General features: G+C 43.5%; 1 protein-coding gene across 2 annotated transcripts in view; it reads left to right on the top strand.

Annotated features, from left to right (window-relative positions):
- The window catches only part of UNK (unkempt family zinc finger), a 47,271-nt gene that overhangs the window by 8,687 nt on the left and 12,152 nt on the right, over positions 1–26,432 (top strand). The window contains exons 3-13 of one of the 2 annotated variants that reach the window (XM_018561554.1): positions 1,904–2,080; positions 3,340–3,470; positions 5,393–5,528; positions 7,146–7,263; positions 7,367–7,451; positions 8,960–9,102; positions 13,236–13,283; positions 14,511–14,696; positions 14,885–14,950; positions 16,597–16,771; positions 23,512–23,613. In XM_018561554.1, coding sequence (XP_018417056.1) covers positions 1,904–2,080; positions 3,340–3,470; positions 5,393–5,528; positions 7,146–7,263; positions 7,367–7,451; positions 8,960–9,102; positions 13,236–13,283; positions 14,511–14,696; positions 14,885–14,950; positions 16,597–16,771; positions 23,512–23,613 — 1,367 coding nt within the window. The remainder of the gene's footprint in view (positions 1–1,903; positions 2,081–3,339; positions 3,471–5,392; positions 5,529–7,145; positions 7,264–7,366; positions 7,452–8,959; positions 9,103–13,235; positions 13,284–14,510; positions 14,697–14,884; positions 14,951–16,596; positions 16,772–23,511; positions 23,614–26,432) is intronic. The other variant, XM_018561555.1, reaches the window with a different exon arrangement.

Raw genomic sequence — 26,432 nt, forward strand, 5'->3', positions numbered from 1 at the left:
TATATATATATATATATACGCCCAGGACGAATGTTCACATATTTTTTATAAATCAACACCATAGTGTTTTAAAAGACTGTTTACATTAGGTGGTTCTCTACCCTAAACTTTTTGTAGACTTGGGTAAAATACGGCAGGGTTTGATCTCCTACTAGACCTTAACTGCTATTTAACAACTGAACTTCCCTTTGTTCTCCCGCTGATCTGTTGCTCTGCAGTCCTAACACTGCGTAAGCTCTGTGTCGGAGTTTACACAGGTCTGATGACATCATCCTCCTCATCAGGTGACAGTGTTCAGGCCTGGCTTTTGTCCTGCTCATTTCTGAGTCACATGCTCCCCCATATGCAAAAGTGCAGGGTATTTATAATGGCTGCTATGAAGAAACAGGGCAGCAGGGGGTGGAGAGAGAAGATGAATAAAAGTGGGTTGAGAAATGGGCTTGTAAGAGATTCTGTTGCTTTGGCCTAAATAGAAAAATCGACAGAATTCCTCAAAATCAAAAGATGTTTATCATTTTAATCAGAACTCCGGGGAAAATATTCTTAACCTTTGCTGCAAGGGTTAGTTGCTCATTTTGTCTAGGTTAATAAAAAAAAAAAGTTACACCTGACCCTCGGAGCCGACTCTTGTAAAGTAGCGGTGTCTATTTTACAACACACACGGGGACCATGGGGAACAAAAGTAGGCACCCTCCAGAAGGAAGGACAGTGTCAGCACCAATTCAGAGATGATTTGAGGAGCTACAACTGAGCGAAACACAAATAAACTATTTTTTTTAAAAATTATAGTTAAAGGAGAACTATGAGGCGAGAGATTTTCACTCAGCCTCATAATCTGAGGCGACCTGTGACAATGAAACTGTCACAGGTCGGCTCAGTAGATCGGGAAGTGAGCGAATACATACCGGCGCTCGCTCACCTCTCGATCCTGCCACGGCTCTCTGCCATGACAGGGTAGGGGCTGGATTCCCCGCTCCTATCCGCCAGCGCTGACTGGCGGAACGGACGGGGAGGGGGCGGGTACAGCTGGCTCTGCCTCTAGATAGGCAGAGCCAGCTGTCACTCACGCAGCTGGGCGGATCTCGACATCAATGTCGGGATCCGCTCCGGCTGCGGCGTCTCAGTATACCGCGAGCTGTAGCTCGCGGTATACTGAGCTTAGCATAACGGGAGGACGCTAGTTTGCCGTTCGCTGGTCTCCCTCCCATTTTTCAGCTGAACCCTGGAAATATGTCAAGTAGTGTCAGGTGAAGGTGCACATTTCAGAGCCTGTGGAAGTAATTGGGCAGCTGTACAGACAGTCCTCCTTACACATGTAAACACACTATAGCAGCCAGGAGTCTGCTTACAGGGTTCCTCTGGTCCCGATGTATGGCATACGTCAGCAACAGTGAAAGTTAAAACTGTGGCAAACACAAAAAAATACCCTTGCAATACTCGTTTCTGCTAAGGGACCAGGAATAAGGAGTTTTACTTATCTACCCCATAGCTCCCCTGGCAGCTGTCAGTCTCCTCTTGTCCCTGATGCTCTGACTTGTGGATGGTTCCTCGCCTTTTTGTGTCCAGCATTATACTTGAAAACATTACAGTGCCTGTGACCGACAGAGCATCAGGGAGAAGAGGCTGCAGGAGTCGCTCTTACAGCATGGGGGAAGCCTGTAGGAGGCAGTGATGAGGTAGGTAAAATACCTTTTTACAGGTACCCTACACATATATGAGCATTTAACCCTTGCAGTGGAGACCCGGAGAGCAGTAAAAAGTAGAGAGGGGTTCTAACCACTGCCCCACTCTATCCACAGCTAAAAAAAAAAAAAAAAAGATGTTTTTGGCTTGACAGTTAAATGGCCTTGTTGTAAGTGCAAGTGTTTGCATTGTAATGTACTCTTTCCTTCTTTCTGCTTAGTTGTCCCTTCCTACACAGAACAACGGGTGATACAGAAAGAAGGTACCACCTACGCTATTACAAAACTGGTATCTGCATCCACGAGACAGACTCCAAAGGTCACTGTACCAAGAATGGGCAGCACTGTGCCTTTGCCCATGGGCCCCATGATCTACGCTCCCCCGTGTATGATATAAGGTAGGAGGATCACAGATACACTTGTGTTGCCTTTTTTTCCTGCACGCAAAGTTTTATGGTTATGATTTTAAGTTGAATAAGCCTTTCTCATCCATTTTACTGTGAAACTACCATTGAAATAATTTTCAGGTTTCAGGGACCCGTGTCAATCGTTGTGACATCTTCAGCTTGCAGTACATTACGGGTGATCAGTAAGTTCTAGATATAATATAAAATAACACAAATAAGAATATGGTACGCCTAACGTATTTGACATGTAAGCCACATTGAGCCATGTAAGCCACGTGAGCGCAACGTCTGACATCATCGGCGGCCCGGGCATATATACTGAACGTGCGCATGTCCAGCTGCCATTCTTTGGCAGTCAGACCTCATCCTATGTCAGTACCTCAGTGCCCATGCCCCGGGCAGATTCTGCAAGCCCCCACTCATAGACCATCTGGAAAGTTGGCGGCACAGTGGGCGATGTATATGCAATGCCGTTTATGTGGATAAACCCAAGCGACTTTTCTGCAAGCGAATATATGACAATCTTTATTACTGATGGATAAACAACTACCGCAATGAGTCGGCATGTTGGCTTCTGTCATAGTTTTTTTTTTTTTAAAGAATATTCTGTCATAGTTTTAATACATCAGTAATAAAGTTCTATGCATTAAACATCATATAGGTTTAAATCCATATACATAGTAATAGTAAAGGAGGGAATGTGGATCCCTTGTTACAAGGGATGTGGTGCCTGAATCACCTGTCAATCCAGAAAATTTAGATTATTACCGGCAGCGGTTCTCAAACGCTTTCAGTCAGGGCACCTTTTTGAAAGTGTGCATACTCTTGGGGCAGCCCAGTCTAAAATGTAAAGAACAACATGTGGTTCATTCCCCCAAAATCAATACCAAACCCTTATCCTAGACAAGGTCTGATATGGAAGCAGGAGCAGAAGAAATTATCCGCTGACAAGATTTCTGGAAGCATCAATGGATATTTTGCAAACTACTTATCAAACAAATATAACAAAATGCTTTCTATGATATATTCAACAGATCAAAAGAGAGACGAAGGGTTTTCTCATCAGCCACCTAATCCAAATGTTTTAATGCTAGTTAGAAAGTGAAAACATGGACTGATCGTTTTCTGTGGTCAGCTGTGCTAATCTTCCATAGCTTTTGTAGAACAGTAAGACACGCTAGTGTTTATCATTGATCCCCATGTGTTGTATATGAATCTGCAATATATTGGAGTTTTTTGTTTTAATGCAGGGAGCTGCAGGCCATGGAGGCACTACAGAATGGACAGACACCCCTCGATGGAAGTATTGAAGGACAGACTGCTGTAGCTGCAAGCCATGCCATGATAGAAAAGATTTTAGGAGAAGAGCCACGTTGGCAGGGTGAGAACGTTTTAAGAAAGTCTAAAATTCTATTTCCATGTTCGTCCCTTCTATCTACATTACCATGAGATTATTAGGAGTTGAAGAGTTCAAAACATAGTCCCTACTGCATCTTACCTGCGTCATCATTGCCCAAGGAAGATGTTGTGGAGGATCCCTAGTAAAATACCAGTGCAGCACTTGTGTAGTTAACAATCGGGTAACTCCAGGACCAATGTTTTCCATACAGCTTTCTATAGGGCTTGATGTTTCAGGACAATTGATAGGTTGCAACTTGATCTGGCACATTTATCTAGCTGTGCCAAAGGAAAGAGGTGACTGTCTCACTACCTTGGGTCTTTCCAACATCCATCGGAGTTAGGCTTTATCTCTAGTTCAGGGAAGTAGATTGTTTGAACTTTATTTAGTAGCTGCAGCAGTCTCTCTTCCAGTTGTTCTATTATTTGTGTGGTGCATTAAGATGTATAAACTGTAAACTAATTTTTGTTATTATAAAGGATATATATAGCGCCAACAGTTTGCGCAGCGCTTTACTGATTCTGTTTTTCAGAATGTTTGTCCTTATGCCTCACTGTATACAGTTTTCTTAAGCAAATCATTTTTGTGAATCTGTTCCAAAGTTTCTTACCTGGAGATCCTGCCAGTTAAAGCACTTGCTGTTGCAGGTTGACAACACTAAGCTACTGCCTTGAAATTTCCAGCAATGTTGTCAGCCGAGTTTACATACAGGCAAGGGAATGAGGTTGCTCTTAGTATCACACCAGATGCATTGGCACATGGAAAGCATTGGTGTAACCGAGTCTGCTTTGCAGTTCTGACACCTTTGAAGACAGCTTTGCCTAAATCCCTAAGACCATGTGCTGTGGACATGCAAAACTGCTGGGTTGAACAAGGGCTTAGTAAAGGCTCAATGTGATCTTAAGATCATGTCGTTTAGGCCTCATTCATGCGAGAAAAGGCCGGCACGTACAGCTCCGTGCTGTGTGCACGGCCGTATCGGGGCAGCTCCTGGGAAGGACAGGTGCTGTGCGTGATTAGTACACGGCCCCTGTCCTTCTCTATGGGAGTACGCTGCCATATGCCGCCTTACGCTCACCCCAAGTGCAGGTCCTTGCGGGTGTTTTCCCAGCTGGGACAGAGACAGGATCCATCCTGTCAGCGTATAAGTACGGACACCTGCACGTACGTGCAGGGAGGGTGAGCGTAGGGCGGCGTACGTCTGCGTACTCCCATAGAGAAGGTAACATTTCGACTGACAGCAGAAGGAGCCTCAGTACTCTCCCCCAGGACCTGGATGTTTGGGGAAAGCAGAGTATTTTCTGGTCCTGCTGGAGGAGACGACTGACCACAGGTAAGTGTGAGGGGTCAGGGGTTACAGAAAGGTACTGGGTGTTTTTTACCTTAAAGGAGAACTATGAGGTGAGTGCTTTTCACTCACCTTATAGTTCTAGCCGACCTGTGACAATGAGACTGTCACAGGTCGGCTCAGTAGATCGGGAGGTGAGCGAACACATACCGGAGTTCGCTCACCTCTCGATCCTGGGCTTTAGAAATAAATCAGCAGTGACAGCTCCCACACTTTATTCTGACATGTCAAGGCCTGTTACAATTTTGTAACTTGTTTAAAAATAGCCCAGTATTCAATTTTTTGTTTGTGTATCTAAACCCAAAGACAAAAATGTTATAAATCATCAATTACCTGACCTTAGATGGGGTGGCTGCATTTGTTTTCATTCTTCAGGCGTCTTTCCTTTCCTGGTTTTCCTGCCAGTAATGTACTTTGCGTCCTAGGGTGACAACACTCACTCACAGTACTGTATCTAAAGAGAGTAAATTACATCATCTCACATATTACCAGCTGAGTAATGATGTTGCAGAACCTAATCTTAACTAATCCTAATTGTTTTTTTTCTTATTTGCAGACACCACGTATGTTCTTGGACACTACAAGACAGAACAGTGCAAAAAGCCTCCACGACTTTGTCGCCAGGGGTACGCATGTCCTTATTACCACAATAGCAAAGACAGAAGGAGAAGTCCACGCCAAAATAAATACAGGTATATTAGAATGAAATAAGTAAAATCAATATAGCATTCATACTTTAAACTTTTTGCAGCCAAGACTTTTTTTTTTTTGCACTCATGTTACAATTTACATTTTAGGCCTGAAAATTACTCAAACCCCCTGAGAGTTCTAGATTTCCTAAAAGCCCCTTTTAGCTCCTAGTGTCATCTTTGTACTTCAAAGAAGCTATTCAAGCACAGTTTGTGCTTGAATAGCTTCTTCCTCTGCTTTTCTAGTCGGGGGAATGACAGCTGAAAAGCCGGAAGTGATGCAATCAGCGTCGCTTCTGGCTTCAGCATCGCATCTGTATATTATTATATAGGATTGATATACTGCCAACAGTTTGCGCAGTGTTTTACAATATAAAGCATGTGCACAGGAGTTAATTCATCCAAGGATGTATGGCATGGCAAGATTGTGCACCGAGTTGCGCATGCCATATTCTTTACTTTTTATGCAGCCTGACACTTATCCACCATAAAATAAAACTAAACGCCCAAAGTGAGCCCTTTAAGTGACATTAAAGCTTTTTGTTCTCCCCCCTATGCTGCTGTAAGCACTTACCTTATTTGATGCCTCTTGATCCGATCATCTTCTTCCTTCCACTCGTTTCTGACAAGTCCCTCCAGCGCTGGTGCCGGTCCCTGATCCACCGTAGACGCCTTGTGTCCCGCGGTGTCTGTCTGGCGTGCGCGTTCCCGGATGCATGGCTGTGTCCATTGAGTTTCATTTTCTCTCCTCTCCCCTCGCTCTACTGCACATGCGCCCGCACACTTCTTCCTCTCAGCCATTCGGGAGCTTCAGCTGGGAGTGAGCGGTGCTGGAACAGGTAAGTAATTAGGTATTTGCCTAATTATTTTTTTTTTTTTTTTATCATGGGGCATATATCTACTGCTTGCTAGCAGTAGATGTATGCCAAAAAAACATAAGACTTTACTTATACTTTAACATTTGACCCCACTCTGAGGGTTAAATATATGCACACACACACACTGTAACCCTTAAAGCATGACCTTGACTACTGTTGATCCTGTAATGTGATTGGCTTCTTCCTAGAGAAGTAAGGATGCTTGAGAGATGGGAAGAAAAGCTAAGATTTTGCATATACCTTAAACTGTCTGTCTCTGTGAAACAACTTTTTTAAAATATTTTTTTATTATGTTCTCAGTTTGAATTGCCTAGTTTTGTGACAGGTTTGCTTTCATTGTGGGTAATTTTATACCCAGAACCGGATTAAGGTAGGGCTCAAGGCAAGGCAGCTCAGCAGCCTTGTCCCCCCATTTTTCGAAATGGGTAAAGATTGCAATAGGCACAGAGTCATTGTCTTATTTGCATTGTCTTTACTGGCATGACTCGACCCAACAGACAGCATCTGCCTATAAGTGGATCTTCCATTATTGTGCACTAAATGCACTTTCCCCTTGTTTGACTTCAAGAGTATAAAGGTGGTAGCTGTCCCCCCCTCCCGAGATCCACTTGGCTCTAGGCTTCTGCCTAGATTGTGTTGTGGATGATCCAGCTCTGGTTATACTTACAAACAGTTGTTTGTCTGCTGGCAAATTAAATTTATTTTCTGGTTTACCTGGCTTTCACATTTGTTTTTTGCATAGGTCTTCCCCGTGTCCAAATGTGAAACATGGAGATGAGTGGGGTGACCCTAGTAAGTGTGATAGTGGAGATTCATGCCAGTACTGTCACACAAGAACAGAGCAGCAATTTCATCCTGAGGTAAAAGCTCTTATTTTTTTTTCTCCAACTTTCATTCTGACTCTCACCACACAGAGCTATGGTGTATCATCAGTTCTAACATTCCTTTCCCCCTCTTGCATAGATTTACAAATCTACAAAGTGCAACGATATGCAACAGTCTGGCAGCTGTCCACGTGGCCCATTTTGTGCCTTTGCACATGTTGAACGTACGTTATTTTATCACACTTCAGTGCGTAACCTGTACAATGTGCTGAAAATAATGAACAAAAATGTAAAGTGTAGGTAAAGTAAAACATTTTCTTTAGATAGCCAGGTTTTTATCGACGTGGGGTGTGAGGTAGCACCGAACTTTCCTCATGGAAAGTTGCGTGTGCCCAGACATTGCCGATGCGCTCGATCGAGTCATATTGCACTTTTTTTTTGTTAGAACTTTATTGAAATATTGAAATGTGACATTACATTAAGTTCTCTGGGCTCACTGCAGTGTGATGCATTTGTATAGTGTCTCACTGCGGTGCGCTTAAAAAAAAGTACTGCATGCTGCACCTTTTTTAAGCGCGCACCACCGGAGCGCGGTGGTGTGAACCAAGCCCATTCATGACAAGGCAAATTGCCTTTTCTTGCATCCGGGCTGCGCTGGAAAAAATGTGCAGCACAGCCTGAACGCATATGGTGTGAACCAGCCCTTAGCCATGAAGAAGGGCGAGTACCCTGAAACATGTTGAATGTTTTATGTACACCAAGTTAGCTACAAAAAAATAATTTCTTATAGTTGGGAATCTTGGTTTATGGCACCCATTACTATGGATTTTTATTGCTGTCTGTGACCCTGCTGGATAGATTTAGCCACTGTATTTGTCCTGGAGACCATTGGTTTCTGGCAAAGTAAGTAATTGAAAATCCAGAATTTTGTCACTGGAAGAGATGAGAGGAAATCTTCCAATAAGGGCACCTGTTCTGGGGAAATCTCACAGACAGTAAAAAAAAACCTAACAGGGGTTCTAATTGTGTTCCTTATCGTAAATTGGAAAAATAATAATTATGGCTATAGATATACTTTAAAGCTACTTTATAGTCATACATAGTGTAGCTGTTTTAAAATATCTTGACTCAGTGCCCCAACTGCCTGTCAAGTAGTATAAATAAGTGCAGTTGACTTCTGTGAGTGTCAGTTGCATACTAGTTCTGAAGCAGTGAAGCTGAATGAGTTCTGCTTCATTGCTAATGACATTATCAGAACTATTATGTTCCCGGTTAAAAATTGGGTCATTGGCATGCTGATTGCCTCATAAAATAATCCCTCCACTGCACACTCTAAGCTCCGGAGTTGACAATTTGCTTTCGGTGGGGTATACACGCTTCTATTTTCTTTGTTCAACCTGCTGGCTGATTGAAGAAAATTGAACAGATTCTTCCATCAACACTGATGGAGAAATATCCTGCTTTTTTCCTATGTATTTCCCAGACAGAGCTGTCAGCTCATTGGCTGCTAGTTCTGTTCGGCTGACAATTTTTCAACATGCTTCTTCGGTCAGCTGATTGAGGGATGCTAGCCAGAAAGGTGCTGGCAGCGGCACCCACGCGTCGAATTTCGGCTGGTTCTTGATGAAATTTGAGGAGTGAATACCCAGCTTTAGACACAGATTGCTGCAGATGCTGCCTCTGTTTCTATTGTCTGATCTGCTTGCTTAATAGTATAATATTCTTGTTATAGAGTCTCTTCTATGTGATGACTTACAATCTCCTTCAGCTGTGTCAAGCCCTACACAAACCGGACCTGTCATGTATATGCCTTCAGCTGCTGGAGACTCTGTCCCTGTGAGCCCATCCAGCCCCCATGCACCAGACTTCAGCAGCGTATGTTGTTTGCATTTTCTTTTCCCTTTTTTTAATAGAAATCTTCTGCACTGAGCTTTTTTGCAGTTGTAATTCATGAGTGTGGTCTATAAGTAATTTTTTTTAAATACGCGTAATACTCTTTTCTTAAATGCCTCTAGTTACAGATAGACATGATGATGTTAAAGTCAAGTTGATACAAAAATAGAAAAGTGCTCAGACAGATTTGCATTGAAAACCTCTTTCCTCATTTTACCTACACTTTCTTGTTACAGCAGCTGTGCAGGGTGTCCAAGCATGACTGTAAGGTCCAATAGGCACCAGAGTTATACCTAGTGAATTCTGTTATGTAACAGACATGGACAGACACCCCCCTTTCTCTTCTCTGCAGCACAAGTCAATGCTGAGGGTGTGGCTGTTACTCAGCTCTGCTCTGTCAGCACAGAACACTGCAAAGTGAGAGCAGGAAGCTGCCTTTTCACTGAGAGAAAAGGGTATTTTAAGGCATTTCCTAGCAAAAAATAATTTCAAACCATGTGGGGAGACAGAATTATAAAGAGAAGGTGTGAGACTTTAATTGGTCTTCATTACTAAAGAAAGATGACTGTCTTTCTGTACAAAAATGTTTCTTTCTTGTCCATTTAGTACACAGGAATTCAGATAGTCAGGTAAACTGCCACCTACAGGAGAAAAATGATACACCCCCACCCTCTTCCCACTCAGAATGCCTCAGGTTTTTGCTGATGTCATAGGTGGAAAGCATGTTGTCTTCAGCTTTGCGTTAAGAAAATCTAACCAATTTTTGCTAGCTTTTTTCCTTTGATTTTTCCCCCCTTGGATTCTTCCATTGATTTCAATTAAGAGTCTTCACATCATTGTTGCTTGAGCTGGTCTCTAAATGACAACTATCCGCATAGGCATTTCCTCAGCCTAACTTTGGAGGCCATAGCTGGACCCCCGCTGGACTGGATGATGTGGGGCTAGTCTCGAATATGACCTTTGGTTCGCTGGGCTCTGCATTGTGGCGCTTTCCAGACCTAATGTACCATGTTAGATAACTGCTGTGTGCTTTCTAGGTCCAGAGCCTTGGCACAGTCTCAGATGGGACCCTGTCTCTAAAGACTCGCTATGCAAGTAGGGCCGGTCAGGATAAAGCACTGGGTGATACCTCACTATTTGCACAGCTTGGCACTTTTTACATTTTACTAAGGGACTGTGAACTGAGATCATCCGTTAGGAGGTGTGTCACGCTTCACACTTTCTTTTTCGCCATTCAGAGTAAAGGAAGCAACGTCCAGCTGCTGATCCTGCTCCGAAAAGCCCCACGTGGAACTCCGGTCAGGGCCGAATTTCCCACAAGGCCAACCGAGGCCTGGCCTCAGGGCAGCAGGGAGTAGAGGGACAGCAGGGGTGTAGAATTCCTATCTCACGACGCACGAGACATGCAGTTCTGGGCACCGGGCGGGTAGTTGTATTCTACATTTAGCTAAATGTAGAGCAGGGAAGCCACCACTCGTTCTGTACAAGTGATAAAAAAGTTTAAAAAAATATTAAAAGCAACCATGCGGCCCCCCGCCATCTGGGGGGAAATTTGGTGGGGCGGGGGGGGGGGGCACATTAACGAACCTTGCCTTGGGGCAGCAGAGAGAGTAAATCTGGCCCTGACTCCTCTCTCTGCTCTGTTCTCACTACTTGCTACAACGACCTTGTCACCTCTGACTTTGTGATCCTCATCACTACCAGCTGCCTGGATTTGTGAATACCTGAGGCCTTGCCTTGCACTTCGGGCCTAGTTGCAGCTGTGCCACGTAGACACAACATATCTGCACACTGGAAACCTTCCCGCTGTGACCCAAGCCCAACAGTTTTGGGGGCATCTACTCCGTATCCCCTGAGGGACTGACTGGCATTTGTTATCTAGAATCCTTTAACCCTATAGTTATAGGGTCTACATCATTAGGTCTTCTTCAGCTCCACTGGGTGTGGCCGAGACCCCTATACAAGGGCTTCTACTGCAACTCAGGAATTTATGGCCATATTTACTTATTTCCTCATGGATATTGACTGCAGAAGCTCTAAACCTGCTCAGGCTCTATCCACTGTAGAATCTACCTACCACTGAGGTTCCCGAGACCTTAGATCGGGCTGGGCCACCAGTCACTGAGTCCCAACAGTCTGTCTCTGAAGAGACTCTTTTTGAGACATCACAGTCACCTGCTGTCACCGCAGATTTACAAGGGGTGTTTCAGACCTTATTTATGCATTGCTTATTACCTTGCAGTTGGAGGATCAACCCACTGTCTTCAGCCTTGAGTCTTTTAGAGCTCCTGCAGCTGCAAGGACTTTTACTGCACCCACTATTCAAGGTTTTCCTCTATGTGGATTAGAAGCACCCTAAAGGGTCCTGGGCCTTGCTTGAGAGGGTGCTTTCTGCCAGAGACTGACTAAGCTCTCTGCCAAATCTTCACCATGAAGGTGTGCCAACAATTCTAGAAGTGGGTCCTTTGGTATTTTGCCCTCCAGGCATTTAGTTACAGTGAGCTTTGATGTTAAAGTTCACAGACTAACTTCTGGCCTTTGGTACTCTCTTCAGTTGCTCCCTCTTTTCTTCCCTGTGCTACTTCACAGATGAATGCACCTGGCCCTCTCCTCTTGGGTTCCTCTCACTCCTGGTCCCTCGGCTCCAGTCCCTGTGTCAGTTTGACCCCTGGAGCTGGGCTCCTTCTGGACCACTACTCTCATGCTCATAGAACTGCCGTTCCCTTGGGGCATCCTAGACTCTTAGTGAACTGGGTACTGGGTAATCCCCGGTGTCATCACCCTTCTAGACCTTTTAACCTTCTAGATCAATTGTGGTCAACTTTGACTGTCCCTCATCCGGATAGAGACCCGCATCCTCAGCTTTGCTCACGCAAACGTGATATCTCTAAGAGTGTTGACTCCTGTGTTAGGCCTAGTGCTTTTTTCTGATATCCCTATTGTGGGGTACTCCGACAACTTCCCTTGAAGAGATTTGGATGTTTGGCTCTTTTGTTTAGGTTGCAAATTGTTGTTGGTTTTTTGTTTTGTTTGCTGGTTTTTGCAGGTTTTGGATGATAAGCTGCTCGCTGATTTCGGTTGGTGTTCATATCTGTGTGTATGTCTGTGACAGTTCTCATTCATCCAGGTCGTGGTATGTCTGTAAAAAATAAAGCAAGGCAACTGGACTTGCTGTATTTTTCTTGAACACGTTTCGCTGGTCATCCGATTAGCTTTCTCAATTCTGAGATATTTCTGTGTGTAGTCCCCCCGTAGTGATCTTTTCTTCCTGATCTGAGCTTTATTTGATTCCTTCAGCCTGCTTCCCGACTGAATTCCTGTGTCCCTTAAGGGAAGAGAGAAAATAACATTTTTGTACTTATTTTAAAATCCTTTTTTTGGAGTCAATTGAGAGACACAGGTCCCTCTGTGTTTCTGGTCATGCTCTTGGTATGGCTTTACCACAAAACTGAGGCATGCTGGGTAGAGGAGGGTCTATATATACGTGTGCTGGCTTACAATATTCCTGTTTGCCATTGTCCAATCCTCCTGTAGCCGACAGTATTTAAATTCCTCTGCACCTCAATAGACTCCAAAAAGATGGTTACGGTAAGTACAGAAATCCTTCTTTTGTGATTAGAGTGTCATACTCAAATAAGAGCTTGTTCATACACAGGCTTTAGACTTCGAAACAAGTCAAATTTGAGTTGCTTTGGTTTGCCTTTTATTTGCTCAGAGCTGCATTGAGCTGCTTTCACATTGGCTTCTATAGAAAAGAGAAACATCTCAGACACAAACAAAAGAACCCTAAATGTTTTTGATAAGCAGAGAGGGATTGGTGTAATTTTAAAGAGTCCAGGCTGAATTTTAGGATTGTCAGTTGAAGGGCCACACTCTAATAGTCCTGATGCATCTTTATTCAGTGTAGGTCTGACTGGGCAATATAGAAATAGCCAACGTGTTTCAGGGACTCATAATGATACCCCATTCATCAAGGCTAGGAGAAAACAAAAGCAAATATCTATTTCAATAGACTATGATACTGCATTTCACTTTTATAGATTCACCTTATGTTTTGTCATGTTGGATAGAACAATGTCATTGTCATTTTCAATGTATTTCTTCCTGCTTTGCAGGTCTGGGGTAAAATGAGCCACCTTCCCACCAGTCCAACACCAGCATCAGTAAGTAAGAATTATTCCTTATAGTGTGGAATTCTGTAATCTTTGATGAGGCTATGTTTTGGAAAGTAAAGTCTTACTCTTTATTGCATTCTACTCAACTACTTTCATTGTTAATGAGAGTTGCTTTGTTCTTATATGATATGCTTTTTAAAGAGACCCTGTCACCAGACCATTCATTTTAACAACAATCTTCCCATAAGATTAAATGTGCATTTCATGCATGTAATTACCTGTAAAAGCCTCCCTTGTGTAAAAAGGCCTGAGACTGCTGGCGACCATCCTGGATGTGATGTCAGCAGACTCAGAGCTGTCACACAAGTGACCCCCCTCCCCGACGGCTAATGAAAAGGTCATGTCGGGAGGTGTATGGAGGAGTTTAGCTAGCACAGTCATAGATTCTCCCGGTGGAGGAGAGGGCTATGACATGGCAGGAGGCAGAGCGGGAACTGTGGCTGTGCTAGGGAATTGACTCTTCCTGGAGTAGTCAATTTCGCTAGCAAGTTCAAAGGCACATTTCAAGTGAATAAAAATTGTTATGGAAAAGAAGAACACTTCAAGTGAGCATTTATTAAACTTGGTTTCTCTTGATTTACTGAACAAAGGGGGCATACTATAGAGGAGGGTAGGCAAGCTCCAGCCCTTCAGCTCTGGTGCAACTATAAATCCCATTAGGAATTGCAGGACCCTGATAGCCACAGACATGACTCCCAGAAGCAGATGCATGATGAGATTTTGTAGTTTTACCACAGCTAGAGCGCTGGAGTTTGCCTACTCTGCTATAGAGTGTCACTTGAGTGACATCTCTGAGTCTGCTGGAGCTGGTGACATCACATCCAAGATGGCGGCACCTAGAAGCAGTGTCAGGGCTTTCAGATGTCTACAAAAGGGAGACTTTTACAGGTAAATACCATGCACAAAATACATCAAATTCACATCTTTTAGGAAGATTTGTTTTGAAATGAATGGTCTGATGACAGGGTCACTTTAATGGATTACTGAACAAAACAAAACAACTATGGAGTCTGGTAGCTGTGTGCTTACTGTAGGTTAGTGACTCGCTAAGTTGCTAAAGCAAGGATGAGTATGACAACCCTGAATCCTGCACTTTGAACAATGATTTGGCAATGGCAGCTCCAGTATTCTCTGGACAAGTTCCCATAAGGTGCTGTAACATCGTTCTTATTTTGAGTAGCAGGTTAAAAAAACCGAATTGCTGTTGTCTGACAGATGCTGTGTGCCAGCATAGGAAGCCCAACTCATCATTGTGGCTCTCCTCCGGGATCTCTTGGGAAGTCACACAACCTGGATAGCCTTGGTTTTCATGGTGACCTCTCAGGCAGCTACAAAAAGGCCCCAGGGTGTGAGAGGGAAGACTCCACAGGGACAGATTATCTTAAGAACTTCAAAAGCCAGGTCAGTATACCTGGTAACTGTCTTTCTCATTCTAGACCCTGTCTGTTGTCCCCACGCTCACTGTTTTGTTGTGTATTGTGACCACAGTGGTGCATTTATGTGCAGTAGCTGTTTCCAGAACTGTGTGCCTCAGCAGTATTAAAAGGGTAGTTCTGTCGCCTCACGTTCTCACTATTTGTTTTGTGAAGGCAAAGTTAAAACCACATCCGATGGAGCACAGAAATCAAGATCAATCTCTTCTACAGTCAAAGCAGGTAAGGGTTTATTTTCTAGTAACAAAAGTCTGTGTATATCAGCAAAATGTCTCAGTAATGTTTTTTAATGAACGGCTCAACATTTCTGATTTTAATATAGTTACAGCAGTTTAGCAGATTCTGAACCTCCTAGTTATTAAAGTATTTATTTATTCATCACAAGTATTTATATTGTGCTAACATTTTACACAGTACTTTACATACTGCACATTCACAATGACTGCTTATTAGCTTAGTGACTACAATTATGCATGGAAACAAAATCCTGCTCTTTCGTGACAATATAGTAAGGGGTGTAACCAAGTATGGTTTTCTAATAACAAAATGATTGACTGAGTCACATAGTGTATCTAGCTTTAGGTTGGTAAAAACCTGGAAGAGTAGCTTTTAAATTAAACATACCGTGGGCTAGTATGTAAAAAGTTTTCTCGGGATGTTTCTTGACATGGGTGTAACATCTTCACTGGCCTCCAGGTGGCACTGTGTACTTTTCACTGTGCTGTCAGCAAGGCATAAAATTGCAGACACTAGATCAGACATCTCAGATATGTGATCAGTTCTGTCACACCAAGCTATTATAATGAACCCAAATACATTGTCTCGTTAAATTATACTGCACAACTTAAATTCACCTAATCTATTTGTGTCGGTGTATTACATACAGCGAAAAAAGTTTTAAGAGATTGAAGAAATGTGTGGTAAGAGAAGTATGGAGACTAGCATTGTTGGCCTGTGTTAAAAACACTAGTTGCCTGGCCGATAAGTTACTCTAGCAGTTTAAAGGGACACTGTCATTTTGGCAAGAATGGGCTAAGTGACAGTGTCTGTGTAAAGTTGTTCCCCCAACCCATTGATATTCACCTCTCCTGTTACCCCTTGCCTTCACTTCTTCCATTAGAGCTGATGCAAAGTACCTGGTGCTCCTTTGTATGGGGAAGCATGTGGCCTCCCATAATGCAGTGCTCTAGCCTATCAGCCAAACGCTAGGCCCTAGCACTGTCACTTGTCAGGGGGAATAGGGTAGAGTCGCTGATTCCTTTCTAAGCTCTAACATCAGCTGACATTATTTATTTTAGTGGCAGCTGCAATGGAGGAAAGAGGGGCTTGCACTGGTGTCCTATGAAGAAAATCTGTGATGCAATGCAGGGCAAAGCAGCAGGTTTGCTTTTATACTTCCTTCCACTGCAGCACATACTACTCTGTCCTGTGATACACTGCAATTCTATTCAGTCACTGATTGAAGAAAATACCTGGTACTTCTGGGTATGGAGGAGCATACAACTTAATCCTTTTCCCCATATGTGACTGTGCTGGTTCTTGGTGATTGGCCCAGCCCTGTCACATGGGGACAGGGATACAGACAGTCCCCAGCCCTGTGTAAGCTGCTTATACAGGACTCACATTTCTCGCTCCCATGGCATAGTGAAAGGAAGGACATTATATGATGCTGGGGAGAGGGGCATTTAAGTGAACCTGTTTTTTTACCCTGCAGGGGCAAAGTATAAGCTTTGCTTCAAGATAGTGTATATTACTCATGTGTATTTAATAGAACTTGTTCATGCATAATGTTCACGTTCACAATATAAACTGTGCTGTGTGTCATATTCTGTTAACAAAGCTTTGCCATGTTGTTATCATCATTACAGGATGCATTAGGAATAATGCCAATGGGGAGCCCACTAACCTCAAGCATTTCCTCTAGTATCACTTCTAGTCTAGCTGCGACTCCTCCCAGCCCTGCAGCCATAAGTGGCACTCCTGGTATGAATGCCAATGCTCTGCCCTTCTACCCAACCAGTGACACAGTAGAATCTGTCATAGGTAAGATATATATATGTTGCCTTTTTACCAACTGTAACCAGTTAGAAGGTGAACAAGCTCTCCTCCCCACTACAGCCATTAACAAACAGCATGCGTGTTCTGATTTAAGCCCCTTCTGGGCACATGTTTTATTAGGCCCTCTGAATAAGTCCAGGGGGACTCATAATGCTTGTCTCTTTTCTAGCTATCCTCAGACTTTGCTTTTCTTTTGGGTTCCCAAGGCCAGTGTCACAAGTCTGGTGTGTGTTCCCCTTTAATGTCTCGAGTCTGGTGTGCTGTTCTGTCAGCCTGCCTTCATCTGAATCTACTCCGTCCTGTATTTGTAGCTATTTAGGGGCACCGCTCTCACCAGCCAGTTTTAATGTATACTTCTGAGTTAGTCTGTACTGACTCTAGCACTACACAGCTTCTGTCTGTACCTGTGTTCAGTTTAGGCAGTGGCGTCACAAGGGGGGTGCGGCCCGCACCCGGGTGACACCATTGGAGGGGTGACACCAAAATTACTCAGTCATTTTGGTGTCACCCCCCTCTGAAAAGTCGTGCGCTCGGTCATGGACCGAACGCCCGACAGTATCAGGAGAGAGGAGGGGACCCGGCGGCATACCTTATCTCGCCGGGTGACTGTCCCCTCCTCTCTCTGCCGGCGTCCATCACCAAGATGGCCGCCGGCATGTATCAGAATACTGCCGTACGTGCGCGATGATGTCATCACGAGCATGCACTCGGTTACCGCTCCGGGTGTCACCCAGCCTCAGGACGCCCCTGAGTTTAGGCCCTTCATTCTTGTGTAATTCTAATCTGACCTGTATTGGCTATGGCTTCTCTTTCTTTTCCTCTGACCTGTATAGGTTTCACCTCTGATCTGTTACATAGTATTTGAGGTTGAATAAAGACCTAAGTCCATCAAGTCCAACCTATTGTGTGTGTGTGTGTGTGTGTGTGTATAGGTCCAGGGTATCATCTCATTCTTGCGAGTACCTGTACGTATGTTGCGGTCTCTTAGGAAATCGTCCAAAAGATTCTTGAATGATTCCACACTATTTGCTCAAATCACTGCTTGTGGCAGCGAGTTCCAGACCCTAACCGCTCGAACTAAAAAGAACCCCCTTTGCCCCTTGTGTTGGAATTTTTTTTCTACCAATTTTAGGTGGTGGCCTCTAGTCTTTGTTACGGAATTAATCTTAAAGAGTTTGTTGCTATGACCATTGAACATCTTGTACATGAAAATCATGTCCCCCCTTAATCTCCTTACTTCCAGCGTGAACATATTTAAATTTAGTAGCCTTGTCTCATAGTTCTGGTCCTCCATCCCCTTGATGAGTTTGGTTGCCCTCCGCTGGACTCTCCAGCTCAAGGACATCAGTTTTTTGTTTTTTTGGCAATATGCTTTTCGCACTCGTATTTTAGCTGCCCGGATTACTAGTTTACATCTTTTATTTCATTCTTTGTAGTTATGGAACGCCAATGCCGTCCCCTCCATCTTATAATTTATAAATGCCACTCGCTTTTCCTTTATGTGATGCTTTACATTTTTATTCATCCATACAGGCTTTGTTTGTGATCTTTTACTTTTATTACCCAACGGTATACATTTGGCAATGGCAATATGTAATGTGTTTTTAAAACATTCTCACTTTTTTTTCCGAGTTCAGTTTGTGAAATACATTTTCCCATTTCATGTCCCCCACTAGGTGGCACAGTTTATCAAAGTTAGCCCTTCTGAAATTTAGGGTTCTTGTCCTACCAGCTCGCTTCCCTTTCCTGTATCCAATATTGAAAGTAATCACATTGTGATCACTATTACCCTGTGTCTCCCCAATTACAATATCCTCAATTAACTCTGGATTATTAGTAATGATTAAATCTAGGATGGCATTTTTCCTAGTTGGGACCTCAACCATCTGGTCCATGAAATTGTCTCGCAACATGTTCAGAAAGTGGCCCGCTTTTGTTGAACTTGATGTTCCATTAGCCCAATTTATGTCCGGGTAATTGAAGTCGCCCATCACGACTACATTGCCCTCCCTCCCAGCTATTTCTATTTCGGACTGTAGATGAGCCTCCCCCTCCTCCCCTATATTTGGAGGCTTATAACAAATACCCACAATTAGTTTACGACTATCGTCCGTCATATCCAGTTCCAGCCATAAGGATTCCACGTCCTCCCCACTATTTGACGTGATATCGTCCCTTATATGCATATTTAGATCATTTTTAACATAAATGCATGCCCCCCTTCTCCCACCTCTGTCTCTCCTGAACAGGTTGTATCCCTCTATGTTAGTGGCCCAATCATGTGCGCTGTCTAGCCAGGTTTCCGCTATTCCCACTATATCGAAGTCCTCTTCGAGTAGCATAAGTTCAAGCTCTTCTAATTTATTTGCCAGACGTCTAGCATTGGTGTACATACATTTAATTCCTGTCTTGTTATGGGACAAAAGTTTGCTTGATATTGGTTGGCCAGTCTTAATTATATTATCTTGGGCCATAGGATTTACTATATTGACTGCTTTGGCACTGGTGACTGGAGCGGGCCCACTAATTGCCCCTTCATTACTTCCCTCTTTATTATTTGTATTCATTTTTAAGTTTTCACTATTTAAATTTAATATTTTTATACCCTCCCCCCCATTATCTAGTTTAAAAGCTCATCCAGTCTTTCTACCATTTTTCCCCCCAGAAATGCTGCACCTTCCACCATTAAGGCGCAGCCCGTCTCGGCTGAAGAGTCGGTAGCCGACTGAGAAGTCAGCCCAGTTCTCCAGGAAACCAAAGCCCTCCTTCTGACACCAGTTCCGGAGCCACTTGTTAAGCTCTCTCAACTCGCGTTGTCTGTCCGGAGTGGCTCTTGGCACGGGTAGTATCTCAGAGAATACTACCGTTGAGGTCCTTTCCTTCATCCTAGCTCCTAGGTCTCTGAACTCCTTTTTTAGGACACTCCGATTTCCTCCTATTTTGTCATTGGTGCCGATGTGCACCATGACAACTGGGTCGTGCCCAACCCCATCTAGTAATCTGTCAATTCGTTCCACAACGTGTTTGTATGTGTATCTTGTTGCTTCTGGTTACAACTCTGTCTGATCCTGGCTTTCTGCTGGTGCTCTTTCTGTTGTCTGTGTGTCTGCAGTTGTCCATCTAAGAACTTCTGTAGCTTTGCAAAGACCAGGTGCTCCTGGTTCCTGCACTTTATTCAGAGCCATTTACCCCTAACTGGCAATGCGCTATTCTCCTGTTTTTCTGTTCTGACCCTGTACTTGCTCTTCTGTCTGTCTACTGTTGTTCAGATCTATGTTCCTGATTTGCCATGGATGTCTTGTTTGCTTCTGTCATTAAGTTCCTTAATTCCAGGAGTTCCTAGTACCACTAGATATGGCCAGCGGTACACTGCTACCTGTGATAGCTAGGACTGCATGTGTGAGTCAGGCCAGTATGAAAGAATGGCTTTCTAATGGCAGTAAGTGCAATTGGAAGAAAGCTAAGCACCATTTCCAAAGCACTGATAGCATTGTAGCTACTTGGCAGAGCTTGGCTGGGGTTTGAAGCAGGACACACTGTGGATCTACAATGGTGGACAAGTTCGGGGGCTTTAGTTTTTCCAAATGCAAATTGACACACATTTTACCTTATCAAAAATGTTGCACATAGTTTGCTAAATGACAGATTTGTTACTAGGGATGCACCAACACCGGTACTATTATCGGTGCTGATACTGAGTATTTGGGTGAGTACTCGCCCAAATGCTCCGATACCGGAACTTCTGGTCAGAGGGAGATTTCCTCTGACCGGTAGTCCCGCGAGAGAACAAGAAGCCAGCTTCCCGGCCAATCAGCATCAAGACAGCTCAGGAAGCCAGCTCCGTGCTCGTAATAATCAAAAATCACTGCGCTGGGAATGAGTGACTCAAAATCTAACTAGCTAAATAGACCAGCAGCAACTATGTGTGTAAGTGAGTCTATTGTGTGGCAGATAAGTTGCGCTCGGTCTAGTTGTAAATGGGTGTGAAAGTGATCTCTCAAAATCAAAGGGCTCCGTGCTAGCATAAGCAAACATAAATATCTGTACTTGTACTCGATAACGAAAAACCGGTACCGGTGCATCCTTATTTGTTACAGTGACACTAAACTGAAGAGTTAAATCTTAAAAATGCATTTAAATAGCCTAACTTTTAACACAAATGTATTTATTTGCGTATCACTCAAATCATCTCTGAATTAATGCTGACACTGTCCTTCCTTCTGGAGGGTAGCTACTTTTGTTCCCCATGGTCCCTGTGTGTGTTGTAAAGTAGCCACCGATCCAAGTTCACTCCAATGTGATGGACTACAATCTCATGTTTAGTTTACTGATTTGTATTGAGATTGTAGTCCATCACAGGAGTGAGCTTGGTGCGGTGGCTACTTTATAATAAATAAATAAATAATAAAAGTTGCCACCCTCCAGAAGGAAGGACAGTGTCAGCACCAATTCAGAGATGATTTGAGGATCTACAGCCGAGTGATACACAAATAAGCTACCTTACTGTTAATAGCTACACTACTTGAATGAGTTTAGTGTCACTTTAAATATTTCTTCTGGCTGATAGTTACAGCACTGGGTTCAGTATCTTCTGCTTGGAGCCCAAAAAGTTAACATGCTTTTGGGAATCCTGGTGTCAGTCTTCCAATGGTGAGATGGTTTCCAGTACAATGTATTCCATATATGTCAGGGAAACTCCATCTAATACAACACACCCCACTTCTGTCTCCTCCACTTCTAATATGCACTGGATAAAAGCACTATCCCCATGTGTCCCATTTTGAGCATGGTCCTAGTCTAGATAGGAGATGCTCTTGGCCAAAAGTCTGGTACTTTCTTAGCCAGCTGATGTAGTCACTGGCCAGAAGGAATGTCTAATTTCATTGATGCTTGTGGCCATTTTAGCAGGGGCTGCAGCTTGCAAAGGTACAGGACTATAACTAAATGTGTTGATTTTGCTGTCGTTGGCAGATACTCTTCTAGGAAATGATTAAAAAGGAAGTCATTTGTACGTAGTAAAACTCCACCTTTTATATTAATTGCTCCCGGAGCTTTTACATATTTCTTTAGAAATGGCAATGTCACTTCAGCAATGAGAAAGCGTAGGTAAAGCCAATGGTCATAGAAGGCAAAGTACCAGGTTTGCTTTGTAATAGGCACAGTTAGTATCCTGGAATTACCTTCTCCATGCTGTATAACGTACCCAAGTACTAAGGTCCCAAGAACTACCTCATACATCCGGGTGTGCAGGAATATGTAAAAATACAGCATTCAGTGCTTTGGTGACCCATCAATGGGCCACTGTATGGCCCCTTTTGTTTTTAGAAATTCAAAAGTTACATGTGGCAGTTAATTCGGGGAGTGTGTGAGAATTTAGCTTTGTATACTTCTTGTAAGGTGTTCCTATTTCTTTGTCTGATATGGGCAAAGTACCAGCTTACTTTAAATGATGTTGAATATGAACTAAGAATGGGAGTTATGTTTGGGATCAGCCCTGTGCTATTATTTTTTTTCTATGAATAGATTGATGAGCTAGGTGTTAATTTCTTTCTAAAGAAAACATAGAAAACCGGCGCACAGATCTAAGTGCAGTATAAAAGTAACTGTTTAATAGGGTTAAAAGTAATGCACTTGCAGGATATTAAAAAAACATCTCGCCTGTCACGCATCAGATGAAAGTCCTATCTCAGCTGCTGGTCCAAGATTGCTATCAGGATATGGAGAGAGCAGAGTCCAGTTCAGTCCAGAAAGATTCCACAACGCCAATGCTGGAAGACACAGGTCTGATCCAGTGGCTGAGCACTGCTGTGGCTGGCTCTCTTTAAAGCAGGGTCACAGCTGCTGAGTACTTCCGGGTCATCTGGTGTTGCTAGGCAACGCGTTTCAGAGGTCCACCTCCTTTGTCAAGCCTGTAAGTGCATGACTTTTAACCTTATTAAACAGTCACTTTTATACTGCACTTAGATCTGTGCGCCGGTTTTCTATGTTTTCTTCACAGTGCTGTTACATGGATGTTTCCCTATCCAACCAACCAGGCTGCAGAATCAGTGCACACATCTTCTCTGGATTAATTACCAGTATAACTGGAGCTTCTTTGATACTATAAATATATAGTCCATAAACAATCGATCTAGTTGCGCAAGTTGATGACTTCTGTTTTATGTTGAACTTAGCAATTTCTTTCTATCATATATTTTTTTAAACTTCTGTCTATATAACGTATTTTGCGTTCTATAAGACGCACCGGACCATAGGACGCAGGGAGGTCCGGTGCGCCTTATGGAGCACTCGAAAGACTGTAGCTTCTGTCACAGCTTCTGTGACAGAAGCTGCAGTTAGTGACCGCTGAGACAGGTGACGCTGTGATTACAGCGCCACGGTCTCAGTGATCACACAGAGCAGACGAAGAACGTCCGTTCTTCGTCTGCTCTATGGTGATCTCGATCCCCGCCGCTGCTCAGTTTTAATACGAGTGATCCCATTAGGTCACTCGTATTAAACGAGCAGTGGCTCCTAGTGTACATTTAGCTCTGCTTCAGCAGAGCTAAATGTACAAAAAACGACTCGCCCGGGGCACAGACTGCATGTCTCGGGCGTCGGCATTCGCTCCATAAGACGCAGGCACATTTTCCCCCTCCTTTTGGGGGGAAAAAAGTGCGTCTAATGGAGCGAAAAATACGGTATGTTTCAGGCTACAATGTTCTTCATGACCTTTTCTCTTTCAGAATCTGCCTTGGATGACCTAGATTTAAATGATTTTGGTGTTGCTGCTTTAGAGAAGTCGTTTGATAGTACCACAGTTACCACACCTGGCGGTATAATGATAGGTAATTGCACAATTTTCCTTATGTATGTTATGTTACAGTAGCTATCATTCATTACTGGATTATTGCTTGTATTTTACTTTGTAATCTTTTAAACTACGTCAGGCAAAACTTTTTTTTTTTGTTTTGGCTAGAGTAGCTAAGGGCTGTAACCTCTCCATAGGTTTTTTTCTGCTGCCTTTGTCAGTTATTGTTGTTTTTTGTTTTTTTTTAAATCAGTGTCTGTCCTTAAAGTGGGGCTATCTCCGCACTGCAAGGTTAACTGCTAATTTTCGTCTGGGTACAAAAATAAAAAAGAGTTGGCTGGCTGTCACAGCACACCCTACTGTCCTCCTACACTGCAGTGATGGTATGTCCCTTGGCAGCCTCACATCTATACACTGTATATAGAGCGTGATTACACCAGGATCCTGGAGCGCAGGGGGAGAGATGCTGGAAGGACCAACTCGCAGGTTTGGGTGGGTATAACTTGTTTTTTTTTTTTTTATCTAGACGAAGACGAGCAGTTAACCTTCTTTAAAACTTAAAAATAGTGTTTTGGCTGCGATTATACTTTAAAGTTTAACTCAGGGCACAAAAATTTTCATTTAAATATATTCCACATTAGTCCCAAAGATATAAATTGTCTTTTATGTGCACCAAATGCCTTTGAAATCCCAGATATTCCCTGGGAAGTGACATCATCACTGTGCTGCAAGACCAGTCACCCTGCACAAAGAGAGAAAGCAGCAGTGATTAGCTTTATAACAGGAAGTTAGAGAGAAAGCACGGGAGTTTTCATACCGGATTACTGCACAGATCCAAGCAAGAATACACATGGATCTTGTATTTAGACAATATTTGCTTAGCCAGAATTCAGCCCTTTAATATATACCTTAGCAGTGACGTGACGTGCCTGCTGTGCTGGGTGAGGCATCCCCCACACTGCCGACGCTCCGCCCCCAGCCCACCGAAGCCCCGCCCCAAGCTCGGTCACCAAGCTGTGTGGGGAGGAGCTTCCCTGTCCCTCACTTACTCGTCACCGGTGATATCGATGTCCTCACTGGGTTTTTTTTTTCTTTCTTTTTTTTGATTGGACAGCTTGGACCAATGGCCCTGTGCCATTGGTCCAAGCCATCCACAGAGCTCACTCCTCTAACACAAAGTAGAGGCTGTTGCAGCTCTTGCCTCACCAAGTTATTTTACACAAGCAGTGGGGAAGCCCGCTGCTGTGTAACCTATCTACCTGTCAAAAGCCGGATGCAGCGCCCCCTATAATTAACAGGCAGCGCTCCGTCCATGACAGGTTACACAGCGGGAGGCTTTCCCTGCTGTGTAACCTGCTAGAAGCCGATCTGAATGGAGAAAAAGCTGTCAGCTTCAGACTTGAAGCTGACAGCTTTTCCTCCATAATACTAGGTGAGGCTCTGCCTCCCCTGACCGCAAGTCCCTCTACCTTAATCATCCCCAAAAATTAAAGCTGATAATGCTTTCAGGAGATACAGACTACAGTGTCCTGTACTTTGTTTCTCATTCTGATATTGTTTGTATACAGAGCTCATGCTGTTCAGGAAATAACAATGCTAAAGTCAGGAAGTCCATGAAAAGGGAATGTATGGTCGTTATAATTATTTTTGTAGATATCTGTTTAGAGGAGATTAACTTGATGTAAATAATGCTGTTGACCTTTTATAAACAATAGTTTCTTTTTTTTTTCTATACAAAGAAACAATAGTTTCTTTGTATAGTTCTTAATTATACAGGTGAAACTCGAATAATTAGAATATCGTGCAAAAGTAATTGCAGTAAGTGCTGCAAAAGGGGCCCAAACCAAGTACTGAGTACATATGCATGCTTGTACTTTTCAGAGGTCCGATATTGTTCTATGTACAACCCTTGTTTTATTGATTGCATGTAATAATCTACTTTTTTTGAGGTTGTGGATTTGGGGTTCTTGGGGTTTTCATGAGCTGTAAGCCATAATCATCACAATGATGACAAATCACGGCTTGAATTATCTTGCTTTGCATGTGATGAGTCTATCTCATATATTAGTTTCACCTTTTAAGTTGCATTAGGGAAATAAATGAACTTTGCACGATATTCTAATTATCCGAGTTTCACCTGTATATCTACATGTGGAGGGCATATTGGCACATTGCATATACCGGCCTTTTGCAGCTGCACAATAGTTATAACTTATTGCTAATAGGTTTAACCTGGCTGCTACACTCAGTGAGCGACTATGTTTTAACAGCACAGGGAAGTCTCTCAGCTTAGCGGCTGTAGCTGCAGCTACTACAGCAGGGGTGCCCATTAGGTAGATCGTGATCTACCAGTAGCTCTCAAAGCTGATGCTGGTAGATCACAAAGGGTGTGAATGGTTGACCCTTTATTCCATTTTGGTATATTTATTTAGCTGTGCACACATGATTACCTATTAGCCTGCTGAGCCAAGCTCCCTGACTCCTTTCTGGTGGATACTGGTGGTTGAAGTGCGATGTATTACATCAAAGAATATTAGTTTACACAGCCTGTTGCACTGCACTCAGGGCCGTCTTTAACGCGTGGCAAAGAGGGCGCTTGCCCCGGGCCCATTCATGGCTGTGGGGCCCAAAGCAGCTGCTCCTTGAGCCCGCTGCCAGCAGAAACTTGCCGATCGGATCGCCCGCGTAGCGCAGGGATCGGCAAGGTGTCCGTACCGCCGCGGTCGTACCGTAGAATCAGCACAGGAAAAAAAAACCTTCCTGCACGTGGGCAGGAAGGTACCAAAACATCACATTAGATGGGGGGTTGGGACGTACCAACTGTTCCGTACGACTCGTACGGAACAGTTGGTACGT

Source organism: Nanorana parkeri, unplaced genomic scaffold (genome assembly GCF_000935625.1).
Source record: "Nanorana parkeri isolate BGI_ZX_2015 unplaced genomic scaffold, ASM93562v1 scaffold529, whole genome shotgun sequence".
NCBI lineage: Eukaryota > Metazoa > Chordata > Amphibia > Anura > Dicroglossidae > Nanorana > Nanorana parkeri.